Source organism: Triticum aestivum, chromosome 2D (assembly GCF_018294505.1).
Source record: "Triticum aestivum cultivar Chinese Spring chromosome 2D, IWGSC CS RefSeq v2.1, whole genome shotgun sequence".
Classification (NCBI taxonomy): domain Eukaryota; kingdom Viridiplantae; phylum Streptophyta; class Magnoliopsida; order Poales; family Poaceae; genus Triticum; species Triticum aestivum.
Window position 1 is genome coordinate 10,170,062 of NC_057799.1, and position 22,029 is coordinate 10,192,090.

The window sequence follows — 22,029 nt, forward strand, 5'->3', positions numbered from 1 at the left end:
GAGAACAACATAAATATAGCTTCCCCCCTTACTTACCTATCAAAACAAGGTAATTTAACCACTTAAATTGAATGAATCTATGGTGGAAATGAGGTCAAAAAGAGGAGGCACCCGAGACAAGGAGGAGGTGGAGAGAATGAAGTGGGGAGAAAGTGAGTGTGGGTAGGAGAGGCTGTCCAAAATATCTTGTTGCTGCCCACTTACTAATGGCGCACCAACTCTAAATGCGCCATTAGTAATCCAGGTTACTAATGGCGCACCTGCTGGCGGTGCGCCATTAGTATGTTTGGACAGGCGCACTAGTTAAAAAAAATTTGATACTAATGGCGCACCCTTGGACAGGTGCGCCATTACTAGTTGCAACCACTAATGGCGCACTCTGTCTGGATGCGCCATTAGTATGTTTGGACAGGCGCACTAGTTAATTTTTTTTGATACTAATGGCGCACCCTGGGCAAGGTGCGCCATTAGTAGTTTCAACTACTAATGGCGCACTGTGTCCGGATGCGCCATTAGTATGTTTGGACAGGCGCACTAGTTAAAAAAAAATTTGATACTAATGGCGCACCCTAGGCCTGGTGCGCCATTAGTAGTTTCAACTACTAATGGCGCACTGCGTCTAGATGCGCCATTAGTATGTTTGGACAGGCGCACTAGTTAAAAAAAATTTAGGATACTAATGGCGCACCCTGGGCCAAGTGCGCCATTAGTAGTTTCAACTCTAATGGCGTATCAGAAGGTGGTGCGCCATTAGTATATAGTATATACTAATGGCGCACCACTTGTCTAGTGCGCCATTAGTGTCAATCCCATCTATAGCCCTTTTTCTAGTAGTGATTTCCCCCCGCCGCATCGTCTCCCTCTCTCCACTCCCCACTCCCCAAAACCCTCTCCTCTCCAACCTCCTCGTCTCCCTCACCGCATCCTCTCCATCGCCATGGCGGACGCAGGAGGCGAGCGCCCCGATTGGGGCGCAGATCTGGTGGAGCAGGCGCGGCAGGTCGCTGCGGGCACCTTTGTGAGGGGGTGTGCCGGCGTCCAGCGCGGTGCTCCCTCCGCTGGAGATCTGGAGAAGGCGGGGCCGGGCCGCAGCAGCGCGGTCCAGCCAGATGCGCCCGCTCTGGCGATCTCCGGCGAGGCGCAGAAGGTGGAGGCGGGCTCTGTCGAGGCGCAGAAGGTGGGGGCGGGCTGTGGCGAGGCGCACGAGGTGGAGAAGGTGGAGAAGGTGGAGGCCGGCTCCGGCGAGGAGGAGGCGGAGCAGAAGGTATCTGCTTATCACTTTTAGTTGGTAGTTTTTAGATTGTAGTGTTTGTGGCCAGAACTTTGTTTGGTTAGATTTGTGCATGGCCTTGTGATTTGGAAATTGTCTACCTGAGGTGATTAGATGGTGCATTAGTTTGGTTGTAAATATAGTGAAGGATGTGCTCATGTACTGGGTGTTGTCATGTTAATCCAAAAGAGCTTCTCAAGGGCTGGATTTTTTTGTGCTGGATTGGGGCTTCTGAAGGAGAGGGGAAGCGTGGTCGAGGGGAAGGGGCAGTCTATGCTTATTTAGTTTGGGTTAGTTGTGGAATTTTGTTGTTGCTTCAGACATATTGACAGCATTGAACATCCTCTGCAATGCCGTTGCTTCAGAGATAAAAGCATCTTGGGGTTTTTTCAGATGCTTATTAGATTAGTAGTTGAATTTTTGCTTGTTAGATTTTAATTAGTATGAGGTTGAATAGCTTATTTAAGGGGGAATTTAAGGTCAGATAGATGTCATATGATTATTAGATCTGTAGTTCAATGCTGCTGACATTTATGATTATTTGATTTGATCTGTGGTTCAATGATACTGGATGGAAACATATTTGATTTGGAATGCATTAATTTTGATGTGCCAATGAATTGATTTAGATGATACAAGATTCATCTATAGTATAATTTGTTGTTGTTTTGGTAAGTAATGAAATTTAAGATGTTTGTTGGAGATGTATGCATTTATAGTTGAAGTTGTACCTAATTAACTACTGCATTATGTTAATATGTGTAGGAGCTTTGCTGCATTATCCCAAAAATAGTAATCTGTGCATATTGAAATTTGTAGTTGGCTTCTGTAATTAGTATATACTATATGTAAAGAGTGAAGTAAACATTCCAAGGCAGGATCCTAGCAACAAAATATACTATATGTTTCCATTAAGTAGTGTGGGGGGGGGGGAATTCCCTCAAAAGAAAAGTGTTGGGTTAATCCAGGGAATGTCAGGAATCCAGCTTGGATTTTCATTAGCATTTATGAAGGAAAGCATTTGTCTGTTGATTGATTGCTTAGATTCTGTATTTATAAGGAAAGCATTTGGTCACTTGCAACATACCAATGTGGTTCACATTCACAATTTTGTGCGTAATGACATTCTTTGAACTGCAATTCAATTCATTGTAATTGATGTGCTTGTTTGACAATATAGCAGGAGGAGGAGGATCTTGCGGTTGTGGGCAACAAGAGGAAGTGGGACAAGACTGGGTTCTACCCATATGACTCTGATGAAGATGAGCCGTATGAGGTAAGGCCTAGTTGAAATGTTATTTGTGCATTGAGTTAGTGTGTTTATAGTATTTGAATGCATAATGTATTAATGTCGGTCATTAATGTGTGCAGTATGAATCTGGAGATGATGTGGACGAGGGGAACGTCGAGTCGTTTGAAGAGAAGGTGGTGTTGAAGATCAGGACCCAAGGACCTGGTATGTACCACAACTGGAGGACGGAAAAGTACCGCTGCCCCTTCTGCAGCAAGCCCAAGCCCAGGTCTGGGTTATTGGAGCATCTGATGGAACATTGCCGGGCTACGTCGATCTCCAGTGATGAGTACAAGATCAGGGCTGAGCATTCTGCCCTCCTGAAGGTCCTGAGAAACCCTAACCTCTAGTCCTACATCATGCTGATCATCAGAAGCCGGAAGCCGTACTTTTGGAAAGCTGCATCTGGGTCTGAACTGGTTAAAAACTACCTCTATTAATGTATTGTGTGTCTTAACTGGATCTGTTGTGAACTGCCTGGTACCTAATGCTATCTATATATGTCTGGCCTTAACTTTATTGGTGGTGAATGCTTCCTTCATGTTTACTTGTTGTTTCGATGGTGCAATGATCACAAATGGCGCTTCAGTGTTGCTTCAGACATGCTGCAACACTTGTCTATGCTATGCGCAAGTGCAACATGCTGTGCGCATGTGCCAATTATACCAAATATTGAATCTGGTAATGTTCCAAATTGGCTGTCATGAATTATATTACAAGGGGTTTCGTAAAGTTACTGATAATTGTTCATCCTCACACATTCCATCAATGCGTAATTTGAATACTACAAATTCGAAGGAACTACTTAATACATTAACAGCACATAGGGAAGTAGCCCTGGTCCAACGGCATGAGAAAGGACGAACAAAAGCTGAAAGAAGAAGGATCAGCCAGTAGCAGCACCATCAGCCTCCCAGCCTCACAACTGCAGCCAGCCTGGTGAACTCCAGGTTTTTTCCTGCAAAACACACCTGGGATGTTGGAGGCAAGAAAATAAATTTGCCAGGGGTCTTGTCATGGCAGATAATCGCACAGAATGCTAGTACAAATGATGGAGAACAAAACATCCAACATGAGCAAATTCATAGGAGTCTTGCTGAATCATTAGGAAGCCCTAAATATTTGGATGCAAGATCACCGACATGGCACTACTGAAATATTTCAGTGCCTACATCTCTGTACTGAAAGTGCATTACTGAAATATTTCAGTGGCTACGTGTGTGTGTACTGAAACAACACCACTGAAATATTTCAGTTGCTACATGCGTGTACTGAAACAGCACCACTGAAATATTTCATTTCGTACATGCGTGTACTGAAAGTGAACCACTGAAATATTTCAGTGGGTACGTGCATGTACTGAAAGTGCACCACCGAAATATTTCAGAGGCTACGTGCTTGTACTGAAACAGCACCACCAAAATATTTCAGTGGCTACGCGCGTGTACTGAAACTGCTACACCGAAATATTTCTGGGCTTGCGTGCGTGTACTGAAACTGCAGTACTGAAATATTCAGTGTCTACCCGTGTGTACTGAAATTGCATTGCACTACTGAAATTTTTCAGTGTGTACCCGTGTGTACTGCAATTGCACTACTCAAATATTTCAGTGTGAACCTGTCAGTACTGAAATATTTCAATGCCTACAACTATCTACTAAACTTGCAATATTGAAATATTTCAGTTTCAACCCAGAGTCTATCACTCTAAACTGTGTACTGAACTTTTCTGGAGGCACTGCTTGCAGCCAAAATATTGCAAGTTCAATTTACACAGATTGCATCACGTAATTTGAACACAACTCTTGAGGTGACAGACAAAATTTCCTATCATGGATACAACTCCAGCACATCAAAACATAGCAATGCTATATGCCTAGACTCATTACAGCCTCGTCAATCAAACTAAGCTGCCATCCAGAGGCTACGGATTCAAGTACACAGGTAGCAAGAACATATTGCAGAGAATCAAATTAAGCAAGTGGCAAGTAATGATGAATGAAATTCAGCAATCTTACCCTAAACATAGCTACGGCCGCCGTTCAGACGAGGAGAGCGGCGAGGGAAGCGTGGAGAACGGCGGGGAAGTGATGTCGCGACCACTGTCCTCCTCCTCTTGCGCTTCGGAGTCATCTCCGACTCGGTTGGAGGCTCCACAATCTGCAACGGCACCTCGTGCACCGTGGGTTCCTGATCCAGTGGATGCTCTACCCTGGATCTGAACGCCCACAACCTACGCCTGGTCCACGGGCTGGACGAATCGGCCTGCTCCATCGCCCAGAGGAGGATCTCAACCTTGTGCATCGGTTGTGCGGGTGGGGGGGAAAGCTTTGCCCTCTCCCTCCTCGTCATTTGCTTCAAAGTGGCCATTGCCGTCCAGTTCATCTGCAATATGTTGTGAAACCAAGAACGGATCTCTGTCAACCTGGCCATCTTGACCTGGTCGCCGCAGGCGATCTCCATGAAGTCGGTGTTCTCGCCGCCGGCGATCTCCATGAAGTCGGCGTTCTCGCCGCCGCCGATGTGCTCGATCTGCTACTCCATCAAGGATCTTGCGTGGATGGAAGAGGGGGGTGGATGTGGAAGATGAGAAGAGCAAAGTTGCGGCCGCGAGAAGGAGGAGAAGGCTAGGAGATGGCCGCGGTTGCAATGGTGATGGAAGAAAGGAAGGAGCACGGCGGCGGCTTTGCATTGGACGAGAGGGGCGGCGGTTTTGCATTGGAGGAGAGGGGCGGCGGTTTTGCATTGGACGAGAGGGCCCCACCTTGTCATATATTTCCTAGGACTAAAATGCCCCTAGACTAATAGTACTTTCGAGTACTTTCATCCGCGTACTTTCGAGTACTACGTATGTATGCGCCGTTAGATCGCGACAAACGAACGGCTCCAAAAAATGCCAACTACTGTAAAACTTGTATTACAAAATAGTTACAATAGCTAAAGGTATCTCTGGAGCACAGAAAACATTACTAGAGTCAAACAAAGAACATGGTCCTGCCCCTTTCTTGTGTCTTCTTTTAATTGGCAGAGGTGTTCTACATAAAGCCGGAGGACGGTCATCGGCGGAGAGGACCAGGTCCGCCCGCCGCTGCCGAGTTTCCTCCCATGCGCCCCTCTGCTGCAACGAATAAAAGGGATTTCAAGCAAGCAAGCTATGAGATACACATAGTGATAACATGTACCCTGTTGAGTAGAATTAGTAATTAAGGATGCTCAACCAACATGCAGATACACTGAGCATGATAGGATCAAAAACTGCCCCAACGGGATGGGCGACTCCGCGGGCGAACGGGGCGGCGGCCACCGGGGCGCTGTCCTCGGCTTCTGCGCCCCGCCCGCGCGTTGGCAGCCGATTCTGGGCGCTGGCCGGATCGGATGAGGAGGATGCAGACGGTGACGGTGATGACCCGGCGGCCTCACAGCCGACGCCGACCCCGTCCGACCTTTTTTGCGAGTTTTTCAATTCTGGTTATGACGAAGACGGGGTTGCTACGATGGTAGACAAGATCTTGCCGGTGGACGATCCGGCGAGGGTTGGGCTCCACGCAGGCGAGAGGAAGGAGATGGTCCGTCGCGTTGTTCACCGGAGAACGGCGGCGACGGCAATCAGGCCATGGAAGGGTCCTCTCCCGAAGGTTAGTCTTCCCAATCTTACTCTTTTTGATTTGATTAAGCCGGATTCTTGGATTGCGGTTTAGAGGAAAAAGAGACCTGTGCGCCGTGCAAGTGCTTCCCGGACGCAGGTGGCGGCCGCGGCGGCATTGCCGGCTGGGCGAGCGATCGAGATCTCGATGGTGCGGGCGCACCGTTTGAAATCGCTCCTGGGCCGCGAGCTGGGTGCGCCTGGGGTTGGGCCGGTTCTGAGTGAGCCGGGCCTGCGTGTTGTTGGGCCGGACTTAGCTGGGTATGAGGCCCAGTCTAACCTGATCACTACTTCGCTTCCTCCTGTCGCCCCATGCACGTTCGATCATCGAGTCAGTCTACCGTCGTTGCGATATAGGGTTTTGCGACGTGGCCGGCCGGGGTTCTGTGATTGTGGTGCGGGTCGTGCAAGGCGCATCCCCCCACTACGGGCCATGGCTGGCCGAGGAGCTTTGGCGCCTACTGGCAAGAGTGACGCCGCTGGTGGTGCTGGCCGCGGCGGGAACGGCCAGCCGCCGGGAACTGGCCGCGGTGGGAACGGCCCGCCGCCGGGGACTGGCCGCGGTGGGGTTGCCCCGTCGCCGGGCGCTGGTGCCGGCGGGGCTACTGTTTCGGCCCTTGGCCGCGGAGGTAGTGCTCTTGCCCGCCCGCCTGCTCCGGTCCCTGTAGCCGCCGCGTGTAGGGGTGGTGGCATCCGTCCGCCTCGACCTGCTCCTTTTGCTGCCGCGAGCCGGGGTGGTGGTCCTAGTGCCCGGCCGCCGCTACAGCGTCCGGCGGTGCCGACTGGGTCCTTGCCGACTGCAGGGCGTGGTGGTTTGCGGCCTCCCAAGCCGGGCATTGCGGCTGCGGGGAGCGATGCCCCTCCCCCAAGACCTCCGGTGCCTGCTCCCGTGGGGCGGGGTGTTGCGCCGGCTGTGCCTAGCTCCGCGCCACCGCCTCACTATGTCGCGAGACCGGCGCAGAAACGCTCGGGTCCATCGCCGGCACGGCCCGACGTGGGGGACGGTGGTACTACTGGGCCGCCTAGAGGACAGTGGGGGATGATGGTGTTGATGCTTACGGGGTTGGCCAGCACCGTGGTTCGTCGTCTACGGAGGTGGACGCGGATACGCTTGGCAGAGTGATGGCTCTGCTGAAAGACCATTCCTTGGTCCGGCGGGTGGTTTTGTCGAGGGGGCTACTGGCCCACACAACCGGCATAGAGGTGGATTCCGTGGCTATCGTGGTGGCCGCGGTGGTGGACGTGGTCGGGCCCGCAAGCCGCCTCCGGCAACGGCCGTGGTTGACCATCAGGTTTCGGACATGGCTGTGGATCCCGTGCGGTCGACTGAGTTGCCTAGCCAGGCTATGGAAGTTGTGACGGCTTTGGACAACATGGATGTTCCTGCATCTGGAGCCGCTGTGGAGGCTAGGGACAGGGATGAGTCTGAGAGGGGGTCCAAATGGGCGCGTAAGAAAGAAAAGATGCTTTGTTATCGATGTGGTGAGAAGGGCCACTTTATTGCTGAGTGCATGGCGGAACTCTGTAACTCATGTGGTAAGACGGCTCATATTATGGGGGATTGCCCGGTTTTGCGTGATCAGGCTCCTGCTCTCATGATGTACGGAGTGTACTGTGCTGAGCTGACGTTCTTTGAGTCTCCGGCGGCGAGGGAGACTCTAGCTGAGACTCAAAGTTTGACGACGGGGCTTGTGAAAGCGACCCGCGAAGTGGTGTCTGAGGCTCAAATAGTGCAGCGACTTCAGGAACTGGCTCCAGGTGATTTTCAGTGGGAGCTCATCCCGATTGAGGACAATGTGTTTAGGGTTGAATTCCCTACGGTGGACGATTTGCAGAAGTTGTTGAGTTTTGGGTTGTGCAAGGTGCCGGGTACTAAGTGCGTCCTGGAGTTTCACGAGTGGACGAAGGTGGAGCCTAAGGGCAAACCGCTCACTCAGGTGTGGCTGCGGTTTTCAGGGGCCCCATCTGAGGCCTTGACAGATGCTCGAGTTGTGGCAAGTTTGGGTATGATGGTTGGTAAGACTGAGGATGTGGACATGGCCTTCAACCGCTCTCATGGGGTGGCCCGGCTCTTAGTGGGTGTTTTGGACATCGATTTTGTCCCCGATATGGTTAACTGGTTTTATCGGGGAGAGGTGTTTCCGCTTGAGATTGAGTTTGAGGATTCGGAGCTGTTTGCCGATGTGGTTTCCGGGGATGCTATGGATATGCACGAGGGGGATGATGATGCCGGTGCTCGTGGGGACCCGCATAATGAGGCGGGACGTGAGAGGGCTAATGGGTCGAGTCCGGAGGCTCAGTTGCCCGGTGATGGTTCTGGAGTAGAGTCTCCCTCGGCTCCGGCGGTACCTAAGAATACATTGCGGTTTGGATCTTTCGAGCCAGCATCGGCTCCTCCCCGCCTATGGAGCGACAGGGTGGAGTCTGATGATAGCTTTGAGTGCCTGCTTCCGCCGTTGGAGTTTGATGCTGTGGCTAGTTCTTTGGAGGATGGTTTGTTGGGGCCGCTCTCGGTGACGTCCGTGGGAGAGGTTAGGGAGGTGGAGCCTCAGGTGGGCCAGCTTTGTCCTTCTACCTCAGTGGTATCGAGCCGGACAGTGTCAAATGTTTCGGAGGTTCGGTATGGGGAGGGGAATTCGGGGCGGGTGGCCTCGACCTCTCCTTCCCGTTGTCTGGCGCCGGCGACACCGGTGACGCAGGCAATGGTCGGCTGTGGGGGAGGTCGCATGGGTCAGGAGGACCTGGCCTTCTCTCCGGTGGTGACGCCGATCCTGGTGGGGTCGGCCAGCGCTGGGGAAGGGAGCCCGAGGCAGGCGGCCTCGGCTCTTACCTCCCCGGGCGTGGCGGGGACTCCCGAGCCAGCTGCAGCGCTGGGGGGGGCTGGGGCAGGTGGCCCTGGCTCTCCCTTCTTCCCCGGCGGTCAGGAGGACCGCCACCCCTACGTCGGCAGGTGGGGTGGGAGGAGGGCACGGGCAGGCGGCCCCCGCCTTCTCCTACCCGTTCATCCCCGTGGACGTGGAGCTGGAGAGCCCGCAGCTTCCTCCTCCAGTATCCTCGGTAGATCCTCTGAGGGATTCAGCGCGAGGCTTTACTAGGGAGGAGGTAGTTGCTTTTGGCGGGATCTCAGACCCCGTCTCGACGGGGAGACGGTTCAGCGCTCGCGTCCACGAGCTCCCGGAGGTGGATGATATGCAGCAGCGGTGCGCTATGAGGGCCGCCAAGCTTCAGGATGCTGCAATCGCTTCTGGTATGTCCGTCAACATATCTAACTCTTTGTTGCATTTTTCTCATGAAGAGATTATAAATAATGCAAACCAATTAGGAGTTTCACTCGGGGCTACAGATAGTGAGATTTCTAATTCGGTGAACGATTTGTTAGATTTGGAGGCGGAGCGTGCCTTAGAAACTATTCGTAATATTGCAGTGGTTAAACCCATGAATGACAATGAGATTGATGCTTTGGGGGTTAGAGTGCTCAATAATTTGTGTGTCGATCTAGCACCATCCAATCATGAGTCTGAGGACGAAGATATGCCCATAGAGAATGCAGTTGTTTGTTCCGCTGACTCCGGTTATGAGGACCCGGAGCTTGGACCTAGTAAACCCAAGCGTAAGTGGAAGCGGAAAATTTACCCCGATTCTGCAGTTCGTCGGAGTGCTAGGATTCGGACGTCTAAAAAATTTTATGATGAGTGATGAAAGGAATCTTTTGGAATAGCAGAGGTCTGAAAGACTTGGCTAAAAGAAGGTTCCTTGCTGAGGCATCTCTGGAGCATCGTTTAGATTTTATTGCGCTATCGGAAACTGGTAGAGACAATTTTGCGCCACAGTTTCTTTCCTCTCTCGTGGGTGGTGTTGATTTTGATTGGCATTGCCTCCCTCCGCGTGGAAGATCGGGTGGTATCTTGCTGGGTGTGCGATGTGATTCGCTTGAAGTCCGGAGTGTAGTCATGGGTGACTTTGCGGTTAAGTTTCGAGTCAGGTCTAAGGTTGATGCTTTCAACGGGGCGTTGGTGGCGGTTTATGGTGCCGCACAGCCCGAGCTTAAACCGGAATTTTTGGTGGATCTTGTTCGGATTTGTGGGTCCGAACAGCTTCCACTCTTAGTTGGGGGAGATTTCAACATCATTAGGAGGAGCAAGGAGAAGAATAATGATAACTTTGACGGCAGGTGGTCGTTCATGTTCAATACTATTATTGAAAGCTTGGATCTGAGGGAGATAGAGCTTTCTGGTAGAAAGTTTACCTGGGCTAACTCACTACCCAACCCGACATACGAAAAGCTTGATCGCGTTCTTGCGAGTGTTGAGTGGGAACAGAAGATCCCGCTTGTGACGGTTCAAGCTCTTTCTCGGGGTTTCTCCGATCACACACCATTGTTCGTTGACTCAGGGGAGCCGAACCACGTGGGAAACAAAAACACCTTTTCTTTCGAGATGGCCTGGTTCGAACGCGAAGGGTTCCTAGACCTGATCGCTAGGGAATGGGCGAAAGGTGTAGGCGGTAGGACCGCGGTCGAGCGTTGGCAAAATAAGATTAGGAGTTTGAGAAGCTTCTTACGGGGTTGGGCTAAGCATCTTAGTGGGGTATATAAGATTGAGAAGGAAAGGCTCCTCTCTCTTATACAAAATCTGGACGTTAAGGCCGACTCCACGATTTTGATGCCTGCTGAGCTCCAGGTTAAAACTGAAGCAGAGAAGAGGTTGAAAGAACTTCTCCGCGAAGAAGAATTGAAGTGGGCTTTGCGGGCTAAGGTTCGCAAAGTGGTCCAAGGGGACGCGAATACTCAATTCTTTCATCTGATTGCTAATGGTAAGCACAGAAAGAAGAGGATATTCCAACTTGAACAAGATGAGGGCACTATTTTAGGACAGGATAACCTAAAAACGTATATAACCGAGTATTATAAGCAGTTATTTGGACCTCCGGAGGATAATTGTGTATATCTTGATGAGTCCAGAACTGAGGATGTGCCTCACCTTTCGGCTGCTGAAAATGATATTCTGGTTGCCCCGTTTTCGGAGAAGGAGGTGTTTGATGCTATAGCACAGTTGAAAAATAATAAGGCTCCCGGACCGGATGGATTTCTAGTGGAGTTCTACAAGAAGTGCTCGCATATTATTAAGGGGGATTTGCTACCTATGTTTCATGACCTGTTCTCTGGACAGCTTCAATTATTTCACTTGAATTTTGGAACTATCACACTGCTTCCTAAGAAGACGGATGCTGTGAGAATTGAGCTGTTCAGGCCGATCTGCCTTCTCAATGTTAGTTTTAAAATATTCACCAAGGTCGGGACTAATAGGCTCACACAGATTGCGCATTCTGTGGTGCAGCACTCCCAAACTGCTTTCATGCCGGACAGAAACATCCTTGAAGGGGTGGTCGTCCTTCATGAAACGCTCCATGAAATCCATTCCAAGAAGTTAGATGGCGTCATTTTTAAGGTGGATTTCGAGAAAGCGTACGATAAGGTTAAATGGCCATTTCTCCAACAGGCATTGCGTATGAAAGGTTTTGATGAAGCCTGGCGATGCCAGGTTGAATCATTTATGCAAAAAGGGAGTGTGGGAATTAAAGTGAATGACGATATTGGTCATTACTTCCAGACACATAAAGGCCTAAGACAAGGAGATCCGATGTCCCCTATCTTGTTTAACATTGTGGTTGATATGTTAGCCATCTTGATAGGAAGGGCTAAGGAGAATGGTCAAGTGGGTGGCTTGGTACCTCATCTGGTTGATGGAGGTGTATCCATCCTTCAGTACGCTGATGATACAATCATCTTTATGGAGCATGACCTGGACAAGGCGAGAAATATGAAGCTGGTGTTATGCCTTTTCGAACAATTGACCGGGTTAAAGATTAACTTTCATAAGAGCGAGCTTTTCTGCTTTGGTAGAGCCAAAGACGAACAGGAGGCTTATAGGCAATTGTTTGGGTGCGACTTGGGGGATTTACCTTTCTCTTACCTAGGTATTCCAATCCACCATAGAAAGCTGACCAATAGAGAATGGAAGTGCATCGAAGACCGGTTTGAGAAGAAACTGAGTTGCTGGAAGGGCAAGCTCATGTCATATGGAGGCCGATTAATTCTGATTAATTCGGTGCTCACGAGTATGCCTATGTTTCTCTTATCGTTCTTTCAAGTCCCAGTTGGTGTTAGGAAAAGACTGGACTTTTATCGATCGCGTTTCTTTTGGCAGGGTGATGATCTAAAAAGAAAATACAGACTTGCAAAATGGGATATCATCTGTAGACCGAAAGACCAAGGGGGTCTTGGTATTGAGAATCTTGAAGTTAAGAACAGATGCCTTCTTAGCAAGTGGCTGTGGAAGCTTTCTTTTGAGACGGATGCCATGTGGGCCCAAATCCTTCATAGCAAGTACTTACAGACAAAGTCCTTGTCCCAGGTCACAGTCAGGCCAACTGACTCGCCTTTCTGGAAAGGCCTGATGAAAGTCAAACAATCTCTGTTTAATAGGACAAAGGTTGTTATTGGCAACGGCGCTAGTACACGCTTCTGGGAGGATACTTGGCTCCGCGAGACACCCTTGGCCATTCAATATCCGTCTTTATATCGCATTGTTCAACGACGTGAGGTGTTCGTTGCTACGGTGTTTCAATCCATCCCCCTTAATATTCAGTTCAGACGGTCGTTAGTGGGCAATCGTTGGGAAGATTGGCTCCGTCTAGTTCGGAGACTAATGGATGTCCATCTTTCTCAACAACCCGATGAATTACGCTGGAAGCTGACTAGGTCTGGAGTATTCACGGTTAAATCAATGTATATTGATGTAATTAATTCGAGCTCCATTCCTACCTCCAAGCATGTTTGGGCTGTCAAAGTTCCTTTGAAAATAAAAGTGTTTATGTGGTTTGTCCATAAACAGGTTATTTTAACCAAGGATAACTTGATTAAGCGTAATTGGACAGGACCTACGAGGTGTAGCTTCTGTGATCGGGACGAGACGATCAAACATCTCTTTTTTGATTGCCCGTTTGCCAGAGTGCTTTGGCGGACGGTTCACATTGCTTTTAATATTACTCCACCGAATTCTGTCACTACGTTATTCGGGACATGGCTCACTGGGATTGAGCCTGAATTAGCGAGACATATTCGTGTTGGAGTTTGCGCTTTGTTGTGGACTATCTGGACTTGCAGAAATGATTTGGTTTTTAACAGAACATCACGTATTCACTTTTTGCAGGTTATTTTCCGAGCCACGGCCGTGATCCGTTCATGGTCGCTACTCACTCCGATGGAGGCCAGGGAGCATTTGGTTACTGGATCTATCCGCTGGGAGATGGTAGCTCGGAATATCTTCAACCGGTTTGGATGGCGGTCATGTAATAGGATAGGCAATTAGTTTACCTATCTATCTTTAGCCAGCCGGTTGTGGCGTCTTATCTTGGCTAGTCTGTGTGTCCAGCCTCTTTAGCTCTGTGTGAGCTGCCTTTTAATTACTTTTCAGTTGGAGACTTTGGAACCTTGTTGGAACCTTTTATTTCGTTAATAAGATGGCCGTATGCATCACTTTGATGCAGAGGCCGGGGAGATTCCCCTTTTCGAAAAAAAATAGAAAAAAAAAGATACACTGAGCACAGCTCAAGCCTGCAGAGCTGCATCTATTTCGGCCTACATATATAATTCTGATCACAGAGCATTGCCAAAGCAAAAAAAAAACAGAAATATGTACTGCCTGTAAGTGCATAATCCCTGTCCCCCCTACCAATCCATGACTCAAAATCAATGACGAGGTGATTTCTACTGCTGTGAGTGCACAATCGATGACTGTTGTGATTTCCAGTTTTCTTTCATGCTGTACTTTCACCCTGTTAACACCAGCATGCAACAGCTCAACTAATATATAAAGGAGAGCCATGAATCCCACAATTCATATGCACATACTAGTGACCACAGCTTGGATCTTCGGACCTGCATCCATTTTGAACTTCTTCATAATTTGGGTCACAGATCATCGTCCCAACGAAAACCCTGTACAGATACACAACACAATTTGTTCCTAACTAAAATGCCGATGGACATTTTGTGCTCCAACGTATTCTCCATAAGAAGCCACAAACAAGGTAACAACTAAAGTTGGATGCTGAATTGATGAGAGAGATGCTTACAAGATACATACTACAGAAAGTAAAAATATTTGTGGATCACGGAACACATCAGTGGAGTGAAACTATGCATGGTCCTGCCCCATTCCTTCTTTTATCTGGCCAAGAATTATACATGGCCATGCTGCTGGTTTGGGTCTTCTTTTAAATAGCGGAGGTGTTCTAAAATAAGCCACACGATGGTCACGAGCTCACCGCCGGTGCTAAGCTTCTGGGCATGCGACTCCCTGATGCACCGGTTGGCTGCATAGGCTAGGAAGTCCATCCACAAATCTAGCAGCAGACGCACCTTATCTACTACCCCACTTTCAAGTATTATAACAGCAACACTGCGTGCATACAAGAGTCGAGGAGTTTCAGAAAAAGAGCTTGCATGTTCCTTCGGTAACTTCATTATGAGGTCAGCGAGCTTCTTCTCAAGCCCAGAAGATTCCAAGACACTGTGATGGTGCAGTCCGAGCAATTTCTTGAGCACAGTCCACAAGCTGTCGCCCAGAGAACCGACGAGATCATAGTCATTGCATATCTTGTCCAGATTGTTGCAGGTTTGCTTGTACAGCCAATTTTGAGGAAGGCCTGGTAGCATGTAGGGCCTGTTCACGAGGAGGAACATCATGTAGTTGGACAGTGCCCTGACTGTCTGCACACGCTTGTCAGCTGCAAAATCTTCCTTTTCCTTTTCCTCCTTTGCAAGAATCAAGTCGGTGGCAATGTGCCAGCACATGACGCTCTCATGGAAGTCAACTCCATGATACTCTTCCAATTTCTTGTACAGCCCAGGGTAATATCTGTCAGCCAGTGCTGATTCACCCCAATTATGCCTGAGCAAGCCCATTGTGTTTATATCATCCCGTGAGACCCACCTGCCCACCCTCTGTGCATCCTTCATGACATTCTCCGGGACAACGACAGTGCATGAGTAGTACCTCCTGTCCCACTGCCCACCGAGCATCAGCATGTTGAGCAGATTACCGAGTCGGCGACTCATCGGATCCACCTGTCCGGCACGAAACCGCAGCATGTTGTGCTGCCCCATGGTGCCTGACCACTCCCTCGAGCTTCCTTTCATAATTATCTTGCCAGGCCAGGACCGGCGAAATGAAATGACTGAGCGCCGGACCTGATGCCATCTTCCAGTGCACAATACTGAATGCCGGAGCCAATCCCATCGCGTGGAACACAAGAAGGCAAGCGCCCAGCTTGACCCTAGTGCACCAAGGAGCGATTTCATCTCTAGGACCAAGGCGCCACCGAACAAGGTGTACGTGATGTCCACATCGAGTTGGCTGTAACTATCTTTGCCGCTCAACTGGAACAACACGAGCGAGGTGGCGATGGCAAGCGGCGACATGACACGGATGCAGTAGCCAACCATAGAGTGAATCACACCTGCCTTGGTGTACAGGATGTCGTACATCAGGGAGAGCTCCATCTGCATCACCTTCCACATTCGCTCAGGGTTTCCCCTAAGGCCCCGGATTATTTCCTTTTCCTGAGACTCCACCTCAGTCGGGCCATCTGGGTCCACCTCGACCACTGAATCAACTATCCCGCGCTTGCAGATATGAAACAGGGAATGAGCACGTTGCAGGACAAGCTCGTCCTCCAAGTCGTTGTGCCAGTCTTGATGCTCAATGTAAAAATGTGTGTGATGCTTATCACGTGCCTGCGCCTTGAAAGAGCTCTGAAGGATGCTGAGGTTGGCGGAACGGAGTGCCCATGTCCTCTCCCCATACTTTGCAACACCAACAATGAGTATCAAGATGGCAGCCAGTGTGAGCAAGATCCCACTGCCGGCGATGTACTTATAGAGCACATATCCGGCTCCCGCAACCTGCACCACAAGGATCAGCAAGTGACGCTTCCAAAGCTTGCTATCCTCGAGGGCATAGGCGGTGATGTTGTCCGGGCCACCAAGGTGCAGCAGGAGGAATGGTGCCCACAAGGCAATGAGCTGGTGGTCTTGCGGTGTGTTGCTGCTGTATAGGAGCTGGCCGGCAGCATATATCGCGGTCATGTCCGACAACTGGTACGCCAGCCAGAGGGGAACCCTCAGCATAGCTGAGTTACTACGCCGACGTACATTGGCAAAGAGATGAAGGATGACCTGGAAGGCCAGGCTCAAGAGAACCCCGATCTGGCTCCCCCAGTTGATCCAGAAGTCCAACGGCCCTTCAGCCATTATTAAAGGCTTGATCCAGAAACACAGCAACTGTAGATATATACGTAAAATCAGTAATGGCAATAAAACAAGCTAAGATCAAAGCCTAATTGCATAGTATTGAGCTAGGACATGGCAAAGCGGCATGACAACACCCAACTCTGACAAAGTTATCACCGGCACTGCAGAGCATGGCACTGCTATCTTAGACTACCCACAGTGTGAGTAACATAGGTGGTAATATCATACATATTTAGGCAAAACAGATGATATGGCAAGTACTTAATGAAGAAAGGGAGTCATATAGTAACATAGCTAGTTACTAGCAGTATGAGTAACATCACATATATCAAGTCAAGATGAGTATACAACCTAATAAATAAAATGTTACACGACACCATATATATATGTTACTCCTTATTATAGAGGTAGTAATATAGACTAGTAACATATGCATGTTCCTAGTCTAAGTTACTCCTCACTGTAACCACAGAGCAATTAATCGAGTACACTGTCAAGTCAACATACATATTCTTCTGTTTATTAATGCTGCAGTAGCTAGCCAACCAGGAGTGCCAGCTAGCTGTACACTTTGACCCATTTAAGAATACTGATAAGCGGTGAGGAATCGCGTGAGATTATGTGCATAAATACAGTCTCAAACATGTGCATACCACATAATCATCAAATTATAAAGGACGAGAGTTTCTTTTTGCGGAGAAAAAAAATTAGTTGATTAGATCATGTTTTATTTTGTAGTTGGGTTGTACACTAGAAGTTGCAGCTGGGTACGCACGTACAGGCGTGTTCACGTGTGTGCATATGCAATGCTTTTAGTTAGTGCATGCAAGATTGGCCAAGTCGTGAAGTTGGTTAGTGGCCGGGAGAAATGGCCGTAGAGTTAGCTCATGCATTAGTTAGTTACTTGACTAGCTGTGCATGGTGGGCGTGGCGTGAGCTTAGGACTAGTTGGTAGTAGAGATATTCTTGTAATGGCTATTTAAATTGAGTAAGTGAATAAGGCCAACAGGGCTAGAGAAAAACCATGGTGAAGTGTGTGTGTGCGCGTGCGCGCGCGTGAGAGAGAGAGAGAGAGAGAGAGAGAGAGAGAGAGTTGTGCGAGGCAGCTTGAGGTGGAAGAAGAGCGGTGCCGCGAGAGGCGGCGCCAACAATTGATATCAGAGCCGTGTCGATCCGAGGAAACGGCGGTGGCGCGGCGGACTCCATGTGAGGTGGAGACCGGCGGCGGAAGTTGGACGTTGTTGGCGGCGCGATACTGCTAGCGGCCGGTGCGTGTCTCCATCATCATTGAGCTACGTCACGAGCGATGGAGAGAGGTATGTTGCCCGGTAAGTTGCAGCATCGACGACAATGAGGTGATGGCCATGGAGCGGAGGCCATAGCCACGAGGATTCCGATGCCCGAGTCGTCGACAAGGTATGTCATCGTCGACAACATGGATGCGAGTCACCGGCGAGTTACGGCACCGGTGGCAAACATGCGGCAGCGAGCGTGTCGCAGTGGCACACTCGTGATGAAGGCGTAGAAGGTGTTGCCCTCGTCGAGACCAGCGGAAACGGTGGCAATCGGCAATGACAAGATGGCATTGGCAGCCGCCTGCATGTTGCACTGACGACATCGACGACCATGGGCTTCAAGAGAGGCACAACTAATAACAAGATTTGGGAGGTGATTGTTGGAACAAATATTCACCTCCCAAATCTTGTTATTTTTGCAAAAAGTAGGTTATTAGATCATCTTTTATTTTGTAGTTGCGTCGTACACTAGAAGTTACAGCTGGGTACACATATAGGCGTGTTCGCGTGTGTGCATATGCAATGCTTTTAATTAGTGCATGCAAGATTCGTCAAGTCATGGAGTTTGTTAGTGGCCGGAAGAAATGGCCATAGAGTTAGCTCATGCACTAGTTAGTTAATTGACTAGGTGGGCCTGGCGTGAGCTTAGGATTAGTTGGGAGTGGAGATACTCTTGTAAAAGCTATTTAAGTTGAATCGGTGAATAAAGCCGAGAGGGCTAGAGAAAAACCATGTAGCACATGTGTTCTCACCCGGAGAAGAAGCAAAGCGTTTCTTCTCCATGGTGAATTGTCTGTGTGTGTTATTATGTGTTATTGTGTGAGACAAGAGAGAGAGAGAGAGAGAGAATGAGAGAGAGAGTTGTGTGAGGTAGCTTGAGGTAGAAGAAGAGCGACGCAGTGAGAGGCGGCGCCAACAGTGTATAAGCTGCATTCGATCAACCAACAATACTATATGCTAACCGGCCAATACAATTATATTCCCTGACCAATGTGGCAGCAGGTTCAGACTGTCGTCTTCAACAACACAAAGGGTTATGTCCAATGCAAAAATCCGGAGGTTAAATAAGGCAACTCGCAGCACTCACATGGCAGCACAGCGGGCATGGCCTCTGGAGGAGGAGGCCCCGGTGCATCCGAGTGGCCTAGGCACCGCGCGTCAAGGCTGTCGGCGGCCAGTAGCTCCACACGAGAAGAGCAACGATGGGGTATCTACATGGTGCAGGTGGTTGTGGTGGCGGCCGGTCCTAACGATGGACAGGAGGCGCCGGGGAACGCTTGCGGTCGTGGTCTCCGCCATGGCTCAGTAGAACAGATTGATAAACCGTGGAGTTTGGGATTTGGGGATTTCAGGGCTGTTAGGTTAGAGTCCTGAACATTGTGCATGGTAAAAAACGGCTGCCTAAATTGATCCTGCTTTTTCTGCCTGACCAGACTTGGCTGGGCTTATCTGTTTGGTTCCTTTTCTGGATGGCTAGTTTGTCATTTACTCCCTCAGTCCGGTGAAATGTGCATATTCCGCTTTATTTTTTTTCCATAAAAGAGTGTACTACTATCTTTTCAATGAACTTTAAAGTAAAAAAATATTTCTCTCTCATTACATGGTAATCAAGACCAATAACATTCTCCGCATGGTCTCCTCAATTTCTACATCCATTTGACTCATTGGTGGTTGGGGAATTAAAAAAGAAAGATATGATGGCTTGCAATTTTCTAATGATTTTTTTACTTCACTTCATAATTTGTTCTAAAAAATTTATATGTACACTTTTCAACGAAGGAATGGAGTAGCGTCTAAAGATATTTTACCTAATGAACAGTATGGCTCATGGCTGGTTGTCACTTCTAGGCAGATGGCCAGGCTGAAGAAAAAGTACGCCCGGGCAGGTTAATCATGTTGCCTGGGCTGAGTATTTTTCTATCTTTTATTTTTAAATCTAGGACCAGACTAATCATATTGATAGGACTCCCAGCCCACACAGACTTCTTGTTTTCCAGGACACAATCCAAACAAATATCAGGCAGGTTTTAGGCAGAACCTAGGCCAGGCGTGCAGCGGCCAGGCCACTAATCAAACACGCTCTTCCTACGGAGATGCAGCCACAAGTGGGTCCTGCTTGAATTGACCACGGCGATCTCCGAGTTCCGGGTGAGTCCTAGAGCTGGCTAAACAGGCTTGGCCGGCATGACACAGCCCATGCAGGCATGTTTACTAGATGGGCCGTGACGTGCCGTTCCGTGTGCCTCGCTCCCCGGCCCCAGACATGGCCTAGTTAGTGTGCTAAACGTGCCACGGACCGGCACTGGATTGAACTCTAGCACCCCTGCCCCTTCTTACTCGGCATGCTGCCCAACCTCGGGCATAGTCATGTCGCATTGACATATGCACCACCACTACAGCAAGCCCCATGGCTCTGCCCGGAGCCAGAGTTCCTCTATGCTATAAAGGTGCTCGATGAAATTCCTCTAGTGTTTGGGATATTTTTCATTGACGCAATCAATGGGTGATGTGTGTTGAATGTCAATGTAGTTGCCAACATAGCTTTGTGCGTATGAGATTGCTTGTTTAGTTTTTTTGATGATTCATTGTTGGACCATGATGATGTATTTCAATGATGTTGTTTGCTGACATTATGACCAACAAGAGGCCCTGCCATGGTGGTTTTATGCCAAGTCATTTGGTAGTTTGTCGGAACTAGCAGGCTGGCCACGCATAAGGAGTAAACTTTGCATTGTTTAATTTAGATTACGTGCATTTTGACCATATATTATGTTTTAATATGAATTTGATTTTTGAATTTAATTTGGAAATTATGATTCTAAAATGATAATGAATTATGTGCAGCTGGAAACACAATTATTTGAGTTATTGTGATAAGAAAATAGAGTTGAATATAGTCTTGACACGCAAATGTGGAATGAAGTGGCAATTATTAGGATATGCAAAATCACCTCGTTTGGTATTGGTAATCCAAAAGGTGATACTAGGGCAGCCCCCGTAACACCCTAGTAGGGATGGATTTGAGGGCCCGTTGGAGATGCTCTGGCCCCCTTCTACAACCATTAAAAAATTTGCTTCTAGTTTCGGTAGTAGCCCATGTTTCTCAACCCTCATATTTTACTAACACTAAAGTCTATCCATTAACGTGTAATTTTTTCAAATTTTTCCTTTGCCTTCCCTTATCCCTCGCAAACGCTCGAACAAGGAGTTTCAGAGGTGCCGCGAAGAGGGGTGTAGGAGTGCCATCATGTGAAGAGGCGGTTAAAGAGGCCGCGGGGCTATGCAGAGTAGCTATGGAGCTTGCTGGCGCATGGGTACAAGAAGTGGTGGCGGGGACCAAGGTTGGATGGTGCGTGCGAAGATCCTGTGTGGCTCATGGATCGGTGGCGGGAGGGGAGAAGATGTCACGAGATAGCTATTTAGGATGGAGGAGACCGCATGCAATGGCGTCACTCCCACTACCAGGAATTCACTGATCTATGCTGAATTTGTGATGAAATTCTTAGAAACGTCATTGATTCGCCTAAATTTTGTGATTTTCATAAGAGAACAAAAGTGGTCTTCTAGGCTCAATTAAGTGACACATTTTATGATGAAGGAAGATTGTGGTCATGGATTAAAACAGATGGGCTACGTATGGGCTAAGTATACCAATAAAATAAATAGATTAAAACAGATTGTCGTCATAGATTAAAAACAGGCTTTACATATGGGCTACGTATGATAAATAAATTAAACTAAGAGATGCTCTAGCTAATGCGTGTGGTGCGAAATTGATAAGCAATGACAAGAAAAATAGTGAGCTTACATTGACTTGATTGAGTTGGATCACCAGCAGCTACGCTTAAAGAGAAGAGTAGCTAGAGAGTGTCGCGGGGGCATGCATGCATGCTTTCAGTTGTGTTCAAGACTCGAAGTCGAAGCTATCTATAATACATCAGCTACATCGCGCGTCCAACAACAGCGCATAGAAAGCATAGCTGTGTGCTACGTGTACACATTGGTCCAGGCCGTGCCGGCACCGAAATGTAGAGCCCGCATGCATGCACGTTATCTTGTTTGTACGTACGTGAATGGCAGCATCTTGTGTGCACCCACTCACCGTTAGGTAACGGAGACAAACAAAATTTGGAACAAGGTGAGTAGCCAAGTAGCTAGGTTGGTGGCTTGTCAATTGGTAGAGTACCATAAATTTGGAACCACGCCCGTTACGCA

At 48.7% G+C, this 22,029-nt stretch overlaps 1 protein-coding gene across 1 annotated transcript; it reads right to left on the minus strand.

Annotated features, from left to right (window-relative positions):
* Nucleotides 1-14,211: 14,211 nt before the first annotated feature.
* On the minus strand, nt 14,212-21,761 carry LOC123048216 (uncharacterized). Its single transcript, XM_044471364.1, has 2 exons — nt 21,623-21,761; nt 14,212-16,549 (listed from the first exon to the last, which is right to left on the minus strand). The coding sequence occupies exon 2, from the start codon at nt 16,517-16,519 to the stop codon at nt 14,447-14,449; it is 2,073 nt and encodes a 690-aa protein (XP_044327299.1). The 5' UTR covers nt 16,520-16,549; nt 21,623-21,761; the 3' UTR covers nt 14,212-14,446.
* Nucleotides 21,762-22,029: the final 268 nt, after the last annotated feature.